The sequence below is a fragment of the Pleuronectes platessa genome, chromosome 10, assembly GCF_947347685.1.
Source record: "Pleuronectes platessa chromosome 10, fPlePla1.1, whole genome shotgun sequence".
In the NCBI taxonomy this organism is placed as follows: Eukaryota; Metazoa; Chordata; class Actinopteri; order Pleuronectiformes; family Pleuronectidae; genus Pleuronectes; species Pleuronectes platessa.
The window spans coordinates 13884944-13904046 of NC_070635.1; the positions used below are offsets into that span (position 1 = coordinate 13884944).

Sequence of the window (19103 nt, forward strand, 5' to 3'; positions counted from 1 at the left end):
ATTGATTGGACAAAGACACGCATGCACGCACGCACACTTGTGCATACACAGAACGAACCATGCAGCCCCCAGTCCGAATGCCCTGTGTCGAACTAAGCCATAAAAATGAATGAATGGATGGATGCACATCTGGCCCTAGCATGTATCCCACTGATTTATGCTTTATGTATTTATGGACAGCATGTGTTAATGTGTGTCCCATCCTTTTAAACCCTTTAACCATCGGGTCAATAACCACTGGATCCATACTCAAGCTTTCTCTATCCAAAAACGTAAACCACATGAGGCTGTGGGTCAGGATGTGACAGTGTCTGAGGGGTGTTGATGTGACCCTAGAGGGGATAGAGCACCTCTGCCAGCTGCAGTGACGTGCACAGAGAAAACTTCTCCCTATCCCGTGCATGTTTTCATTAATCTGCATTACATACGTCGAGTCGCCACGGAAACATCTTGATCACGGTTTTCAGCAGCTTCATTTCGCTAATGTCAAACTCGTGTCTTCAAGTGTACCTGCGCCATCGTGTGTGTGTCTGTGTAATCACCGACAGATCCCTTTACTTCCTGTGACCACATGGATCCTCTTCATCTTCCGATCGCAGTGACCTCATCACTCAATGTCCGAGATCTCCCAGTACAAAGCAGAACCGTACCCGTTTCCTCTCATCATCATGGTGACGTCGAGTGGAAGCTGATGAAAACCTCTCATTTTATCTCATCTTTTTCGGAATGTGGCCTTGCTTTAAATTTGTTATGAACCAACACACTGTCAGCATCACTGGCCCAGTTTTCCCAGCGAGTCACAGTCTCCTAGCTGGTCCCAGTTTTCATAGTGGGTGTTCCACAGGCTGTTTTTCCTGTGGATGTCTGCTTTGTGTGGGATGTTGTTGAGCAATGCCTGTTAGTGACTTTCACATTATTTGAGGACTTTTTTTTTTTTCTCTTAGTAAGTTGTTTTTTTTACACTGCTATTCAGTTTTGTATACATACCCACGCATAGGCATACAGACACATGCACTCACAGGCTCTTACACTTGCATACACACATGGTTGCATTTACCCTTTCTACCCCACAATCTGCTTCATGTGGAACCAGTTGTTTAGGCTGAGAGAGAGAGGGGGTCCGGAGACAAACAGGATGTCTAGAGGTGTTTGGACAGTTACAGTCTGCATTGGACATTTAGAGGTTAAAGGCTAAATACTCCAAACTGGTTGCATAGTGAGTCTGTGACCTTTTTAGACCAGGACAGGTCCTTACAGGTATTATACAGGGGCTACATGCTGGTTGGCGTATAGCTTAGCAAAGAAACTGGAAGTCTTGGTAAGATATGAGCAGGGTTCTGATCAAGACACCTTTTAAAGGTTGCTAGTTCACATTTCTACTATCCTGTAGCCTATTTCTCAGAGAAGAAAGTTCGTCTCAATCAACCCTATAACATAAAAATATAAAGACATTATTTTTACACTCACTGTAATTTCTTTAGGGAGATTTTACATTTGTAAAGAGCACGGTGGCTTCAATAGTTTACTTTTTTGTTAATCTTTGACTTAGCTAAGCTTACTAGCTGCTACTTGTAGATTCGCACTTACAGAATAGATACAAGAACGGTATTCCTCTAACAAGACTTTCTTTTTTTGCCATGCTTTAGTTCATTACATCTGTCTGGGTATGATTAGCTCCGCTTAATAATAACAACTTGAATCAGGGGGAAACATACAGAGCCCCTGAAGTCCCAAAAGATGAGGATTTTTATGTTGTGCGCACTAGGTTATTATCTTGTGGGCGCAAGATATTTGTTTTAAGAAGATGTTAATCACTCAAATGCCCACAGCCACCAGATTTGTACCGTAGCGTGGAGTACTCAAGTTTTAATTCACCTGGGAATGTCAAACAATAAAATGTTCTTGTTGCTCATAGAAAAACAGGATTGTGCGCACAAAATAACAAAATATCTTTAGGGTGACTTCAGGGGCTCCATAGAAGCAGCTTCACTCTTCTCAAAGTAAAAAAAATACTGCCTCCTGTTCTTTAATTAACCCTGTGCCCATTAGCTAAGGTTAAATCATACAGAGCCCCTAATGGGACATTGCAACAAAAAAAGGTTAAAGTTTCGGATTCAGTATAATTTTGAGGCTCTTGTGATTATTATTAGTAATCAATAACTCCACCCTTGCGGATTGTAGGGTCACCAAATGATGCCAAGGCCTATTTTTTCAAAGAAATTTTTTTAGTCTGACCAGTAGGAGACCATTTATGTGTGTATTGATTTTTGTGACCCTACACTCAACAAGTTTGGAGTTATTGGAGTTAACAAATCTTCGGAATTATGCCTGAATATGTTTTTCTAAAATGAGGGTTGTAATCTCACCAGAGGGAGACTTTCTGTGTGGCACTTTCTAGACAGTCCTTGCCCACACGTCTAACTGCCTGCTGTGCAGATATCTGGTGTGCACATGCAATACTTTCTGGTATGCACCAAAAAAATTGTCCATTGTACCAGAAAAAGTATTGCGTGCGCACCATAAACTTCCGTGTTTGCACCAGAAAGTATTGCATGTGCACAAGAAACTTTCTTGAGTGCAGCACCCTTTCTTCAGGGCTTCATACAATCAAATGTTTCTCATACAGACCAAAACACACAAAATGACCTAAACATTGCCCGGATTTCAAAAGAGGAGTCAAGATAAAACTGTTAGTAACATCAATGATATTAAGAAAAGTTGTTAAGAGGCCATGGTCTCCACTGCCGGTAAAGCAAGTTCAAGCTTTTTCCTGCTACCTGCCTGTTTTCCTTCGCTTCTGTCTCGGAGGGGCCTTAACCCTACTGATGTCTAAAACATGCGTGTCATCCCACAGACGTGGCAGTGGGCTGTCCATTCGGAGGCGAGGACCGTGGAGGCAGAGTATTGATCTTCAACGGTAACAGAGAAGCATCCACGCAAGGCTTGGTGCTGAGCCAAGAGCTAAGAGCAGCCTGGACCCCAAGTGGCAGCTTGTCGGGATTTGGATTCACCGTGAGAGGAGGCCAAGACCTGGACAACAATCAGTACCCTGGTAAATACGCACACTCAGCGTCTTCTCCCCTCCACTCCCTGCGTTATAATCAAAATTCCTTTTTACATTCCTTCGCTTCTCCACTTTCCTTCCACCTCCTCCCATTACAACCTCCCTTCGCCTTCATTCTTGACCTCCAAATTTCATCGTTCCCTCAATGCGAGCACTACTCCACTACCGTCCCCATGTTCTCCCATATTGCTTTCCTCCTCAGCTCTGGTAAAGTCATCAGCCGGAGGAAGGGGGTATAGGGATGAGAGCCAGTGAACTGCATACTTTGGGGATTTTCAAAACTCAAGAAGGAGAGAAAACATAGGATGGAGAGAAAGAAAAGTATGATAATACATCAGCCACACGTTCAGTCTGCCAGACAGTTCAAGCCGCAGCCAATAGTGTGCACAATCAAAGCATTATTCAATCAAATTACATGCACTTCTTTATGTGCTACCTACAGTTCTTACTTTGCCAGACTCTTCCACCTTCAGACTTCATGAAATGTATTGGAAAACGCACTCCGATCGTAAGAGACCTGAGTAAGAGAGGATTTTATGTGAGTGGGAAGTTGTTTGTATACAGAAGTTTTGAGTCCAGAAGAAAGAGGTCATTTGAAGCTAAGCAGGTTTGTAAAACCCAATGTTTTACGTCCTTATTTCCCCCCTAATTTAGAGCCTTTCTGTTCTCAACATTACTTTGGCTTTGTGCTTCCACAGATTAGGCTGAAAAGGAGAATTTGTTTAGTTTTACCTTTTTCCCTCTTTTTTTTGCCTCCACTCAGTCAACCCCCTTTCCTTTTCATTTTGCTATAATAACAGATTTCTTCATTCCACAAACAGGATATCAAGGGAAACGCACACACACACGGAACACACGCAGGCTCACATGTGCGGCTTGTGATCAGTTTCACTGGCGGACGCGGAGTGTGTGTTGAGCATGTGCCAGGCTGCAGGTCAAAGCCAGACCCACTGCAGAGATCCTGAATTTAGAAACATTATAGTAAATACACATCAGGGGTTTGCAGGTTGAAACTTCGGCTGGTCGTGTCCCTTTGGGAGGAGGAAGTGAGGTAGAAACTCACGGGTGGTTGAGGTCTGAGCCAACACACACACACACACACACACACCATGTAAACACACACACACACACTCACAAATGTGTGTGTGTGTGCTCGTGTCGTCTGTCATTAGAGAGCTGGCTGGCGGAAGTGAGACACGTACACACATGGCGTGTCGTTAGCGGGGTAGTAAAGTCACACTGTTCAAAGGAGCCAGCGATGTTTGATCAGCATTATGAGAGGAGTTCACAGGCGTCGGGGAGAGACCTGCTCGAGCTGCAATAAGCTCCCATCCACGCTCAATGTCATTAGTCCACTGCAGGAGCATCAGGAGAGAGAAAGGTGATGATTAGCCACTGCTTTTAGCTTTAATTAGTTTCCTCCAGAGATTAGGTCATGTATTTGTTCTTTTTATAACTTGCACTTTGAAAGCTAGGCGTTACAGAACCCACACTCAGAATTAAATTCGAATTAACCTAAATGAAGCAGGCATCTTTGGAGGCACAGCTGTTTCTAGCTGATGCAGTGGGGGCCACAAAGCGGCTGGAGTTAGGGTTAGGGTTTGTGCGTGGTGTTAGGGGATCAGATTGCCTCAGGGTGCATTTTAGGTTCAACCCAGGGGTCAAGGGTCAAAACTGACAATGTTTTACCTGTCAATCACAGCAGCCTGCTGAGAGAGTTACAGACACAGAGACGTGTCAGGGTCAGGGATTTGGATGTGTGTGGTGGTGGGAGGTCATTTGGTTGGTAAGTAGGCGTAAAATGTGTTACCGGGCTGCGTAAAAATAGTTCAAGCGTGTTTTCATCTAAAGTAAGGAAAAGGAGAACAGTTTCTTGTTCCCTCATCATGAGTTATATAAACCAAGTGTGCCTTTAAACAAAATCTTCCTTATCAAGCCATCCAAAGTAAATCTTCCACTAATTTCAACGGGCTATTCCCCTCGTCTGCAGTGTGAAAACTATACTTTTCATTACTGTAATGTAATCTGAGTGATTGAAATGTATGTATAATCGCTGACAGGCTATTGAATATCCTTCTAATAATCCCAGACATGCATTCAAAAATTAAGTAAAGCTCCTTTCCTCTCCTATAAGCACCTCTTTTTCCTCTGAGTGCCATTGACCTTTGGCCTTTCATCAGCAAGACCTTTCGCCTGCAGCCAAACAGGCAGTCAAGGCCGGCAGCCAGTGACAGCTTGACAGTCTGTCTAAACTCTGGATGGAGGTTGTGTTTTCACAGGCTGGGACACACCACCGGCTAAAGCAGCTTAGTTACCGACACTATACCTGCATCAGTGAGTGGAGTGTGCACAAGCTGGTTTGTCAGTCCGTTTGTGTGAAGGGGATCGGTTCATTGTGCCTCCATGCACACACACACACGCACGCAGCCTCACATCAACAGGGGCAGTCAAGCTTTCCTGTGTGTAAGGAAATGGGATTGACAAGGAAAGGAAAGTGGGCTGTTATTTGATTTAGCCCTCAGCGCAGCCACGAGCACATGGACACACACACACACACACACACACACACACATACACACACACACACACACACACACACACACACACACACAAACACACGTCTAACCCCAAAGGTGCCCTATCATCAAATCAGTCTCGTGTCATGCAGTAGTTTTGAGAGCAAACACGAGAGTCGGGATAATAAGCAGAGAGACAACCCCTGTATTGAACAGCCTTTCAGAGTTGTGGCAGGAGGGGAGTTAGATTTCCAGGTTACACAACTCCAATATCTGGATGAACGGAGGAATTCGGCCTGGGAGCGAGGAGGTCCCTCTCTGTCTCTCTCTCTCCCTCTGCTGAGAGTATACCTTGCCTCTGATGGCTTTAACAGATTGCCGTTTGAAGGCCAAGATCTGCAATCCTCTGCCCTCCTTTTCTTTCTATTATTTCCTAATCTCCTCCTTCTCACCCTCTCCTCCCCTTTAACGTACCTCTCCGGCTGCCCAACAAAAAACCCTTTCTCATCGCAGGACTTTCCAGACAGGACATACACACAGAGCCACACACACTCAACGCAGCGACACGGCACACCCCAGGGGAAGAGGGACCAGGGCCTAAATGTTTAATGTTGTGGTTTCAGGGGGACTCTGACTGCAGCCAAAGGCAGAAACAGATGTGCCTCTCTCTCAGATTCAATTAGTCCCTTTCTTCTTGCATATGCAGAGGAGGAGAGACACAGCAAATGACAAGCTCAGTCTGCGAGAGAACATTTCCACAAGCTTAGCGCGCAGGTCTCTGAAGCTGGTTACCACAACATTTCCTACATAGCTGTTCCTGGTGCTCAAATGATCATCCGATAACAAATGAGCTGATGAACTTAAAGAAAAGTGCCAAACACTCCCTTGCTCCTACTCCTTATAAGTCATTTTTAATGTCATTATATAACTAAATAAAAGATTGACACACACTCAGTTAATTGTTTTAAATAAATAACAGATTCATTTATGAAAATAATCAGAGGTCGTGTCCCGCTGAGCAGCACGGGGTTGATCAGTCTTCCTCTGGATCTGCCAACTTGGTTTTCCTTCATCTGCCAGTGGTGGCTTTTATCCATTAAGTGCCTCTCGTCAGTTTCACATTGTTTTAATCAGCATGTGTGTTCATATATTGCATGTGTGTGTGGGTATGTGTGCATGTGGCTTTCATTGGTATGTGTCGCCTGACCGCAGCCATTAAAAGGCCGGCTCTATTTTAAACTCTGAGAGCCAATTAAAAGTCAGTGTCGATCACAAAAGCCATGAAAACAAATAAAAATCGGTATATAGGGGAGATGTGTAGCTGCTTACGATTAGGAGATGACTGTTGCAACGCGGGCTGCTCGGAATTGTTGTTGTTTTGCCAAATGTGATTAGAGTGACGTTAAATATTTTAATGGCACTGGAATGCAACGTGGGGTCCATGTCTCGCAGCACACATCCCCCAGTATGAACAAACACACACACACGCACACGCACATACCCACACACACACACACATGCATGATGAACTCACAAATGCACAAATTTGTGAATTAGTTAGTTCATTTGTTAATGAATTTAGTCTGAACCAGGTCATGTGTGGGGGAAAAAAGCATGATGTTATCAGAAGGTTAATGCTATATCACAGTGTGTGTATGAGGATCTATGTGTAAGTGCACGTGCGTGTGTATCAAATGTGAGAAGTCTGTGTTTGATGGAGATTTCTGGAGACCTTGAAATCAGTCCCATCTGGTGCATTCTTTGAAGCTCTCCATTTCTCAGCTCTCCCCTCACTCTGTCTCCCTCTTCTCTCTCCCTCTTGTGCTCGCCCTCTCTCTCTCCCTCTTCTGCTCTCTCTCTCTCTCTCTCTTCACAGATCTGATCGTGGGGGCGTTTGGCGCAAGCGAGGTCTCGGTGTACAGGTAAGAGAGAACATGGTGTCTCTTTTTGAAGTGCGTCTCAATCTGCAGACATGTGTTTTGACATTTGTGATTCTTTTTTTGCGTGAAATTCCATCAGACACTCCCAAATTCTTGCACTCAAGATTGTTGTGTGTGCGTGTGTGTCTAGATCTCGAGCTGTAGTGTCTGTGGAAGCTGCACTGACCCTGACCCCCAGGATCCTGAACCCTGACGACCGACAGTGTCACCTGCCTCAGACAGACATCATGGTCACCTGGTAAGAGGAGCACACTTATATAAATATAATGATAATAAACAGTGCTCTTCACATTATCAGTGGAAAACTTTAAACCTCTCATTTGTGTAAACCAAACCAATATGACATGGCTTTCTCATAATATTAACAGATATTGGCTTTCCAAGTTGGAACAGACAAAAAATGTAAACACTACATTAGAAAAGGGCACTTTTAGTCAGTGCATCTAAATATATAGTTTTTACCTAATTTTAGATTTGAGTGTTGGAAACGCATCCCTGTGATTGGACACTGTTATCTACCCATCTGTAGTGTGTGACAGTTGTTAACTTAGCCTGTTTATATTATTTCTAAAAATGTTTCAGTGTTGCTTTAATGGTCTGGTCTGAAGAGAGATTTTCCATTTCCCAGACCTGATAGAATGAGAAATGAACGTATCCTACTTCCTGACTCAAGCTGACTTAAGAACACCACTCTCAATTAAAGCGAAATGCTTTCACAATATCTTTATATTAAACTGTTCCTCTAGCTCTTCACCACAGTCGACAATTTGACGTAACTTTTTCCAGCTGTGTGTTGATCCGCCACTTCCGTCTGGCAATGCATTGTGGGATCAACGAACATCTCGCTACAAATGGAAACTGATATTTTTTTTGTGTGTATAACTCTCTTCGTGTACCTCTATGTTTGCGTGGTCCAGTCTTAGTACTAGATGTTACAGATTACAGACATTTCTCCTCACAAATTGAAAGGTCTGATTGAGAGTTAAGACTTGGTGTACATATTCTGCTAAAAGTAAATTGTGTGTATCGTGTGTGTGTGTGAGAGTGTTTATAACTTAGTGTAGTATAATGTATAGACTTTCACAATCTGGCAAACGTGACAAATCACCTCTGTGTTCTAGATGTCTGCCATCGGCCCGAGGTCTGTTTGTCTTTGCGTCTAATGCAATAACTGAGAAATCCCTCTCATAAAACCTGGAAATTCAGATTTATGGGACCCTGCAATTAATTTGAAACTGCATAATTCTATTTTGATTACATTATTGTTCCCGTGGCTTTGAACAGCCTGGGGGTGGGTTTAGTCGAGGGGAGCGCGTCTGAAGTCTCCCGCTGTTTCGCCACAGCCTCTTGCTGCTTCTCACTTATTGTGCATGGAACCGCTGCAGGACTGTTTGGACGGGCTAAGTGTGCTCGGCTAGTTGCCATCATGCCGTCTGTGGGTGTGTGTGTGTGTGTGTGTGTGTGTGTGCTGGAGTGTGTGAGTGTTGGCGGAGAGCGAAAAGGGAAAAGGGTTTTGGTCAAATTGAAAGAGCACTAAACTGTGGAATTCTGTAAAAACAAAACTAAAGCTTATTTAAATAAACCACCATGAAGTTTGGGTTAGAGGTATGGAATCAGATAGGACGTAGGAGACGCACACCACAGACACACACACACACACACACACACACACACACACTTGCAGAGGGTTAAACAGCAGCTCTCAGAATTAAGAGATGTCTGAGACTCTTGTGTTTCCGAGGGGTAAAGACTTTTTGACATTTCCGTTGTTTCCCTGCGGTGAGAGCTGGAGAGAGGCATGATGGGAGGTGGCCCCAGTTTGTGCCTCTCAAGTCTTACCGTCACATTCGAGTCTCAGGGTTAAACATTGGGTTTTATGAAAAATAATTATCTGAGCATCATTGAAAAACCCAGGTCTTCTAACAATACTGGTCACTATCCCGAGGGTATAGTTCCACAATCCTCCAGAAAAACATTCTCACCATCTGTTTGAAAAGCTGCTCGATGCACAGAGAGTTTTATTACAGATGTGGAACTCTGCTTCTTTTTTCCATAATCCAAGCAAATTATAATTTAACAAGAAATCCTCTCCCTGCCAATGGGAAATAAGATCACTTTTAACATTTATATGTTGATACAAACTAATGTGGGTTTTTTTGCTTGGGTTTTACAGAAGGTGAAATGATATTGGTTATTTCTGGCAGAATAGTTTAGGAAATAAACTCAAAAAATGGATTGATTGAGGACAGTGGTTGTTAAAGTTTTTATTCTGTTTAAAAAATTCTGGAAATTCCTTCAGAACAACCGCAAGTGTTCTTAAAACTGCAATAAAATCTGTGTTTTTATAGTATTCTACAATGGATCAAATGATAATTACTGGTTTGTATGTTGAATTGATCACACATGGTCCAACAATTAATTCAAACCAGCTTTGAATTATCTCTCTGCTGGTTTTTGGGTTCACAGCTTTAGGGTTTCGATGCTGCTCTGCACCAGGAAACAGAAAACATAGCGTGCTGGTGAACATAGTGAAGCCTTAAGGAGCTAAAGACTCAGATATTAACCTCAGGAGTCAATAGAAACCAAAAACTGTGCTTAAAGAGACTAAATATTAGACTTACATTAATCTGGGTTAGGGTTAGGGTTGTTTCTACTACTTTAACTTAAGGTGATAATATGTTAAGATCATGTTCTCCAGCTCCCTCCCAAGTTGACAAAAAAACTGTTATTGCAGGTTTAAACAAACTTTACATTTTAAAAGATCAGATGCTCTTTGAATGTAGGAGTGGTGCAAAGGGAGGGACAGTCCCTTAATGACCGGTCTTAAATTGAAAGATTCCACTCACTAAGCGGACCCGTAGTGTGTGTGTGTGTGTGGGGGGGGGGGGGTCGTCTGTGTGTGCGTATTTGCAGGGAGGGTCGGCTAGAAGTGCGTAGGGTGGTGGAGCACAGATGCATTTTGGGGGAGAAATTACATACAGTAATGAGCAAGCAAAGGGCCCGAGCTGTTGTCAGTAATATGGGGGTAATTTAGGTGCTACACACACTTAAGTTCGACGCATAGTGCTTATTGGAGTCACGCCCGTCCGAGTACACAAAACGTGCGCACATGCTTCATTGCAACACATATTAAACACACAGGAAACCACCTGGAGAGGTTAAAATGACTTAGGGGAATAACTATTAGAAAAGAAACCTGTAGTTTATCACACACACACGAGCTCACATCTGTAGCGCACGCATTTAGAGCTCATCACCAGTGTTGTCATCTAATGGGAATTTCTAATGATTAACAAACACACCAGCATCCACAACATCTGCGATCTGGTTGTCAGGGTCGGTGAACTGTGACCAAACAAAGTCATTTACCTCGTGCCTCATATTGCTGAGTGGTCGGTGGCGAAGCAGGAGGCTCTAATCTGTGAACTTCCTCAGATTAGTAGATATTAAGTCGCTTTCCTGTTCGTGATTAAAGAGGTGATAGCACACAAACACATACACACTTACGCATACATCCAGGCAAACACACATAAATAGAGGAAATGCACAAATGTTGCCCAGTCTCCCATGTCTGTCTAATGGATCCATTGTCCATTGGGTCCTGGGCATTATTTCCCTCTGTCCCCTGGAGCACAGGAAGGAAGAAATGCCTTGCTTATGGGTAGTTTATTTAGTTAGTTAGTTTTATAGTCTGGGGTTTTTCTTTGGTATTTTGTAATGTGGGACGAGTAGAGTCAAAACCTTAATAAAAGAATGAAATCATTGGAGCTTAGGGTGGGGTCATAATTCTATTATGATATATAATGACAACTGACAACTCATGATGATTATGTATAGAAATATATACGATAAAAAGAAAACAGAAATTAATGTATACCACAATTTGCCATAAGCGATACAGATAATGGATGGAAGAATGGATGTTTTCCAATGAAGCTACAAAAGTCTAAAAATTATAAAGAATACTATGAAATCCAGAAATTGTTCATAAACACAACACAATGTAAGTCTACCTCAGTAGAGAAATCCCCGTAAAGATGAATTAAATACATCTTCTTGTCTTCTATAGGGACAGCAAGCACGTCTCAATAATGTGTTAATCATGCAACATAGCCATCATTCTCAATCTTCTCCCTCTGTTTGTTGTTCTTTCCTCCTAATTTCCTCTTCCTGCAGTCTGAAGGTGAATGTGTGTGCAGCAGTGAGCGGCGTGGGGATCCCCAGCTCTGTGGGTAAGTGGCTGTGCACAGGGTGAGAGGGAGGGGGGGGGGGGGGGGGGGAGCTCAGTGTGTGGGACAGTGCAGTCACAGTTGTCGGAACCGGCTTCATCAGACATCTCGTTAGATGTCCCTGCTCGGAGTCCGCCTGCTCTGGTGCACCGATCAGAGGGGGGGACAAAGAGAGGATGGAGGGTGGGAAGGGGGGGACGGACCCAGTAAGTGGAGGTGTGAATTACATTTTCTCACTGTGTAATGATGCCTATATGGCTCTCTATTATATAACCAGTGGAAAATCACATATATGGCCCTGCAGCAGGCAGCAGCCTCTTGGCCGGAGTTTCTCACTCACTCTGTCACTTGTCCATCCATCTCCACCTCTTTACCATTTCCTCTCCGGCCCAGACCTGAGAGCGGAGCTGCAGCTGGACTGGTTGAAAGGCAGCAGAGGGGGAGTAAAGCGAGTTCTCTTCCTGGACACCCAGCAGCCTCAGCACACGGGTATCCTAACGCTGGGTCGGAGCCGCCCACGTGCATGCCTGAGCTACACCATTTACCTGAAAGTGAGCAAACCACACCCGAATGAAGGAGATTTGAATTTTGTTTTGTGTTTCAAAGAGGGATCTGTCACTCATTTGTTATCATTCCTCTTCACAGGAGGATGAGGAGTTCAGGGACAAGTTAACTCCCATCTCACTGGCTCTGAACTACAGCCTCGCTCCTCCCCCACCGGGACAGAACCTCCCACCTGTCCTCAACCACTACAGCAGCACTTTCCTCCAAGAGCATGTGAGTATATATAACATAAAGTAAACTAAAAATGTTTCTGTTAAAGTCTATTCTGTGCTTGCAACATCAACTTCTTGTTTGTCCTTTTGTCTTTATCTGGGCTCTAGAAGGGATAAAGTGTGTTGTATACTTGGCAAATTCTTGATTTTGCATATAAATGACAAGATATTTAAAAAATACTAAATCTCCGCCTTGCGTCTTTGTTTTTTTCATGCTCAACTTTTCCCAGTACAAAGATGGTTTATCCATTCACTACTTTTCCAGACTTTTACAATGAAACACACAAAAAATCGGGAATCCCCTGCTCTACCAAAAACATTTTGACCAACTTAAAACTTTGTGTTTGTTTGTTTTGCCAGATGGGTACATTTAGCCTTTACCAAATTTTTAACGTGTTTTCAAGAATAAGCTTCATATTCTACATTACTCATCACTTGTTGTCCAGGCTTTCATCGTGTGTTGTAATTGAAACACATGACACATTCAGGTAGTTAGAGTACCTATAGATAAAGGAGATTACACCAAACCTGTCTTCATTCTGAATCTGGGCACAGTGTATTTGGTCGGGGGGTGCAGCAAATAGCCCGAACCCATCAGCGGCAGATTCATTTCGCTGCCCAAGACCTGGACTACATAACTCTTAACACGTGTGTGTTTGTCTGTGCTTTTACATCACCTGAGACCTGGTGTATCCCAATTACGTTTTCTTCTATTTGTCATGATGATACCCAGGGTACCTTAAACATTTCCTCATGATGACCCCCCTCTCCCGTGCCCCCTCTTCCTCTCTCCTGCCAGGCCTACATTCTCCTGGACTGCGGAGACGACAATATTTGTATCCCCGACCTGCAGCTCTCCGCCAGCATGTAAGACCGACACACGGCCACGCCCTCTGACCTCAACCTGTAAACAACCGACACTTCACATGGCCAAACACAGACACATATGCACACACACACACACACACGCTGAAGAAAGAATGTCTGTTATCCTTCACACAATGAGCAGAGTTTACACCGAGGCTGCTCACGTTATAGTTCCATTCACCATGTGCTTGTGCATTAGCCTCGTCTCTAGTGTTTCCAGCTGTACGACATCGCCATGGCAGCGTAACACAAACATCCTGTCACTGTGGACTGACTGACACATGCACATTGTCGGGGTTATTGTTGGGGTCAAGGGGGATCGCATTCTTTGCAGCTGTGTGAATTAAACCTGAAGTCCAATTCTCAAAACTGCATTTCACAAAAAAACACAAGACAGATGATGTTTATTTTTTATGACACCAGATTTGGTGTGTAATTGTCTGTGTCCTCTGCATGACTGAAATACTTTCTTTTCTCTTTTTACATTGTTCTCCCTTTGATAATAAAACACACACACACACACAGGGACCGCTCAGAGCTGGTGATTGGAGATGACAATCTGGTCATGTTGACCATCACTGCGGTGAACCGAGGAGAGGGAGCCTACGAGACAGAGCTACACACACTGATACCACCAGAGGCCGACTACATCGGGGTGGAGCGCAGGGTGGAGGTAAATACACACACACACGCACACGCACACACACACACACATTTGTCTGCTTACATCTGGTGTGGTGTTCATGTTCATCAGTGTGGATACTGAAAATAGACACATTAGACCGGGTCAGTTCTCTCATCAGTGTTTGAAGCGTGTACCAAGTGAGCATATAGCAGAAGGAAGTGAACTATTTGAGGCAGCGTTTACAGTGCGACATCACTTCCTGTTGTGTTTGGCGTGATTGTAGCGAGGCTATCAGCAAGGTATGCTCTACTGGAAACCGCCCAGAGGACCCTATTATGATTTACAAGCTGCATTAGCGGCCACGGAAGTGGAGAGGGTCAACTGCTATGTGTGTGTGTGAGTGTGTCTGTTTATGTCCGTGTGTGTGTGTTTGCCCGTGTGTGTGCGTTAATGAGTGTGTAATGGGGCTGCTTGATTGATGAGGTTGTTACTGTCAGATCATTCATCACTCCACCTCTCCCTGCATTCCCCCACCCTCCCCTCCCTCATTCCCGTTTTTCGATCCCTCGCTCCCTTCCCCCCTTTGGTGCTGTTACACTTCCCTCGCTTTTTTTTCTTTTCACTTCCCCACTTGACTCTAACTGCTCCCTGTTGTCACTTTCATCAACTTTTTCCTTATCATCTCACCAACTTAACTGTCCTTCTTCTTCTTCTTCTTCTTCTTCTGTAGTCTCTGTCTCAGCTGAACTGCGAGTACAAGATGGTCAACGATTCCAGGATGGTGGTGTGTGACCTCGGGAACCCGATGGTAGCCGAGACTGAGGTGAGTTCTTACCCGAAACACCACTTTCAACCATCGACTCTAAGAACCCGCGACTGTTACTCGTCAGGTTTAACTCGCACTGACTGATGGCTTCCAATGATTACTGATCATCACCTTGACCCTCGTTCCACACCCCCCCGACTCCCTTGACATTGCTTCACACTCACTTTGCGCTGCACAAGTGTGTGTGCAGCGTGGAATAGAAGTCCATGCAGCTCTCGGATAGCTGACACATGCAGGAAGCCACAGCTTTGTAAAGTAAAGAGTGGGGCCTTCCGTCATGAGACTCCACCACGTTAGTGCACGTATGTGTGTCACAAGGCACGTCAAATTGTGTGTGTTATTTGAGTAAGTGTGTGTGAATAGGGTGAAATGTTGGGTTTCTCTAAAGGTGTCAAGGCCACCACAGAGGTGTGTTTGGGCTCTGGAGGTGACACACAGCGTTCTAATAAACCAATTATGTGGTCATGTTTCACCGCTGGGGGGAGGGGCACAAAATAAGGCATGTGAAAGGGACAAGTCATGTGCATGTGTGCATCTATGTATGTGTGTGTGTGTGTGTGTGAGTGCTCCACAGCTGTCCAGATGTTTCCCATATATTTAACTTGCCCCGTTGGACATTCAGGAATCCCAGGGCTTATGCAGAACATACCGTCATGTACCCCATACAGACTGTGGTCAAACTGTGCAGCTCAACAATTCTCATTATTGAAGTTCAGTCCTTGTGCCACATGACACAGCTGTAGTGCCTCCCGTGGTGGAGGAGGTGCAGGCCTGCAGGGAAGCTGTTCTTGGCTTCAGTATTTGGCTTCAGTATCGTCTGCCTGACTTAGTCTGGGTTGCTTTTCTTTCTGTCCTGGTCTTGATCTTACTTCAGATGTAGCTTAGCCACATGGCTGTTACTCTATGTCAAAGTTTTGATGGTGATTGATAACAGTCAAAAGACAATACCACGACTATGAAGCCGCAGAATGTTTTTAAATGGAGGAAGTTTTGACCTCAGTCTTATCGATGCGGTTTAGAGTCAGTGTGCGAGAATAGCTCAGCTCATTAGTGCGGTCCACATTGCACCGAACTGTGATGAGGATTCAATTCTTCTGTTTCTGTAATAATAACAGTGGCTGCATGATCATTTCGGTGGAATCCTATTTTGAGGATAAGATTATATTTAAAAGTACATATCATAAATCAGTGGAACATTGTCCATTGCATTTAATGTGAAGTTTATAAATCTGTACATATCAATACTGGACAAATATTCTCATTTAAATTGGGATTTCGACACCAACATTCCTACATTTAAAGTGATGTTATAAGACTTTTGCTGAAGAGTTGACCATTGACACACAACTATGGGATAATGGGTAACACTAGGGCTGCATGATCCTAGGGGAAATGAGAAACGTGATTTTTGTCCTTAGATTGAAGATCACACTTCTCTTCCGTTATCAGCAGAGTATTCTTCTGGATTCCTTTCGTTGTTTCTGCCGCTGTCTCTCATTCCCTCTATGTCATTTCCATTTTTCTGCTACTCTGCACCACGGGAGGTACATACCGGACCAAATTAATCCTTAGTAGCAAAACCCCTGAACAACTTACAGATGAACGATGTGCTGTTTCTTTTTCTATACATACAGTATGTCTCCCTTTACGTATCTTCCTTAAAAACACCCTTAGGCTGCCATAGGTTTTCATTCTGCTCACAGCCACAATAGTCTGTTGACTTTTAATTCATCCCAACTGATACTTATATGGTTGTCAGAAACTACAACAATGCCCATAGAAACTTCTCAAAACCACAACTTCAGCCGAGACCAACTCTGTCAGTTTTGTTTCAATGAACCATTGTTTTTAAAAAACGTGACGAAGTACGCTGCTTGTGGTGAAGCTCTGCAGCTTCAAGGAGGTAATAGACAAACACTGACTGCAGTTGTGTATTCAGCCATATTGTGGTGCAATGATAGTTATTTGGAATACACTGTGTGTACAGATCAACGGTGGGGTAGAGTTTGACCACATTGCAAAAGTACTTAGAGAAAGTTTCTTTGGATGTTTTGATGATTTTTCTCCACCGTGAAAATGTACCATTCATTGTAAAAAACAGACTAAATTCAAGTAGGCCACAGCTGCTGGTTTCTCTCTAAGGAACCAAACTAAAGCGTCTAACAGCTACCTTTTAAACCAGGGTTGAGGGTTGGATACTTAAAACACAGATTTTAAGAGTCATAGTTGACCTCTTGGTTCCACTGCCTCCTCAGACATCATAGGTTGTCTTCCTCTTCCTCTTCCTCCTCCTCCTCCTTTCTCAGTATCATAGCTGACAGTGACGTCTGCTCCTCTCTCTGAACGACTCATAACCTTCTCATTTGGTGTCTGTCTCCTCAGACGTCCCCTGCCAGGCTTTGTAGTCCCACCACACACACCCTCACCCCCACCCCAGGCCCGTCTTTTGAAGTGTTAGTGCGAGTCTGCATGCTGTCATTTTCCTCCCTGGACCATGTGTTTGACCTCATGTTCAGCAGAGCTCAGACATACACACACACATGCACGCACGTACACATGCGCACACATACTGTGTGGCGGTGACAAGCACACACACACACGTGCGCTGTCGTCGTACGGTGGATGATGAACCAAATCCTGCACATGTTCTGACTCACCCCGGAGGACATGAGATCTAAACTGAGGAGAGACAAGCAACTTAACTGTAGCTTTTAAGTGTGTGTTTGTGTGTGTTGTCTGGATTTGTCAACACACACACAAACTGACACAAACATGATCTCCCGCCTGTGTAATAACAGCAGAGGATCTAGTTAACGGGGTTTTTTACTGTATATTAGTGGACAGCTCAAGACCTGATGTGGCTTCAGATGTTTTGGATGGATCTTAATTCTGCTCTTTTTTCCCTCCCTGTCATCTCTCTGCCCTCATCTTTCTCCCGTCACATGTTCATTTATCCATCCTCCTGCCCAGCTGTCTGTTGGTTTGAGGTTCGCTGTGCAGAGGCTGGACGATGCCGGACCGAAAATCAGCTTTGAGCTACAGATCCACAGGTGACCCCCCCCCCCCCGCAACCGCCCACTCACACACACAAAGAGCTGTTTTTGTCTTTCTTCTGAGACATGTACTTAAGTTCTGCGTCTGCCCCGATTCCTGTCACTGTCTGTGGTTTGATGAAACTAGCTGCAGCGACAAGGGGAAGACAGACGTCCACTGTTCACTGTTGCTTCATTGTGTTCGATTCGACACAGAACATCACTAGACAGTACATCAAGCCCTTGGCTGGAGGAATTCCTCATGGATAAACATAAAAACGCAGCTCCATCATGTGCTTTACTGAGACTTTGGTTTCACTCGTATTTCATCCCAGCCTCCTTTGAAATGTTTCTAAGTAGACACAGATTGTAGAGCCCAGTCAGAGTGGTGTGTGTGTTTTATATTATGCTTTACATTTAATATAAACTCCCTCTCTACAGCTCCAACAAAGATAACTCCAACAGCAACCCGGTCAGTTTGAATCTGTCCATCGTTGCCCAAGCTCAGCTGGATTTACGTGGGTGAGTCAAGCATCTTTTGCATGTGACAAGAGAGTGGCGTCTGCACCAGGAAACGGTGACATCATGCTTTGTTGTTGTCAGATAAAACTGATCTGGTTTCAGTCTCAGCTGGTTGGTGTTTGCAGGACATCACTTCGCCTTTTGAATCCACGGAGCCTGTTTATATACAGATGGAAAACAGCAAGAAAACATAAATATGAACTAACCATGTGCACATGGGATACGCAGGAACCTTTGACATGGACGTTGATGCCCATATGGCCGGCGACACACACTCACGCACGCAATAACACACACTTCAAAGCATGGAGCCTGGCATGGGGTTGTTTGGGTGTAGTCACTTCTGTGCATACAAGCAAAAGGGGGACCTGGGATGAGGGAGATGAGGACACAGAAGTTTGTCATGTGAAACTGCTCTGACCCATTTATCTCAATCTAGAATTTAAGATTTAAATTTCAAATCCTACATCACCATTTTTAATATTGCTCAAATCTGATGGGACTTGTGCAACTCAAATTTAGATATTAAGATAAGTTTAAGATGTAAGATTTTAAACCCATTTAGCTTATAAACATTACACCACTACAGGCCAGGAAATCTTCAGTTTAGCCTTGTTAAATGTAGTAGAATCAGAATTGCTGCTAAATTGTATATATAATTAAATTAAATATAAAACCAAACTGGCATTTTAAGCATTATTAGTAT

The 19103-nt window shown here is 43.9% G+C and overlaps 1 protein-coding gene across 1 annotated transcript in view; it reads left to right on the top strand.

The window, feature by feature from the left end:
- itga8 (integrin, alpha 8) overlaps positions 1-19103 on the top strand; it is a 38064-nt gene that overhangs the window by 12817 nt on the left and 6144 nt on the right. Inside the window, exons 13-23 of the mRNA XM_053433282.1 lie at positions 2855-3052; positions 7457-7502; positions 7651-7758; positions 11697-11752; positions 12143-12300; positions 12395-12526; positions 13325-13392; positions 13918-14065; positions 14748-14840; positions 17814-17893; positions 18317-18397. Coding sequence (XP_053289257.1) covers positions 2855-3052; positions 7457-7502; positions 7651-7758; positions 11697-11752; positions 12143-12300; positions 12395-12526; positions 13325-13392; positions 13918-14065; positions 14748-14840; positions 17814-17893; positions 18317-18397 — 1168 coding nt within the window. The remainder of the gene's footprint in view (positions 1-2854; positions 3053-7456; positions 7503-7650; positions 7759-11696; positions 11753-12142; positions 12301-12394; positions 12527-13324; positions 13393-13917; positions 14066-14747; positions 14841-17813; positions 17894-18316; positions 18398-19103) is intronic.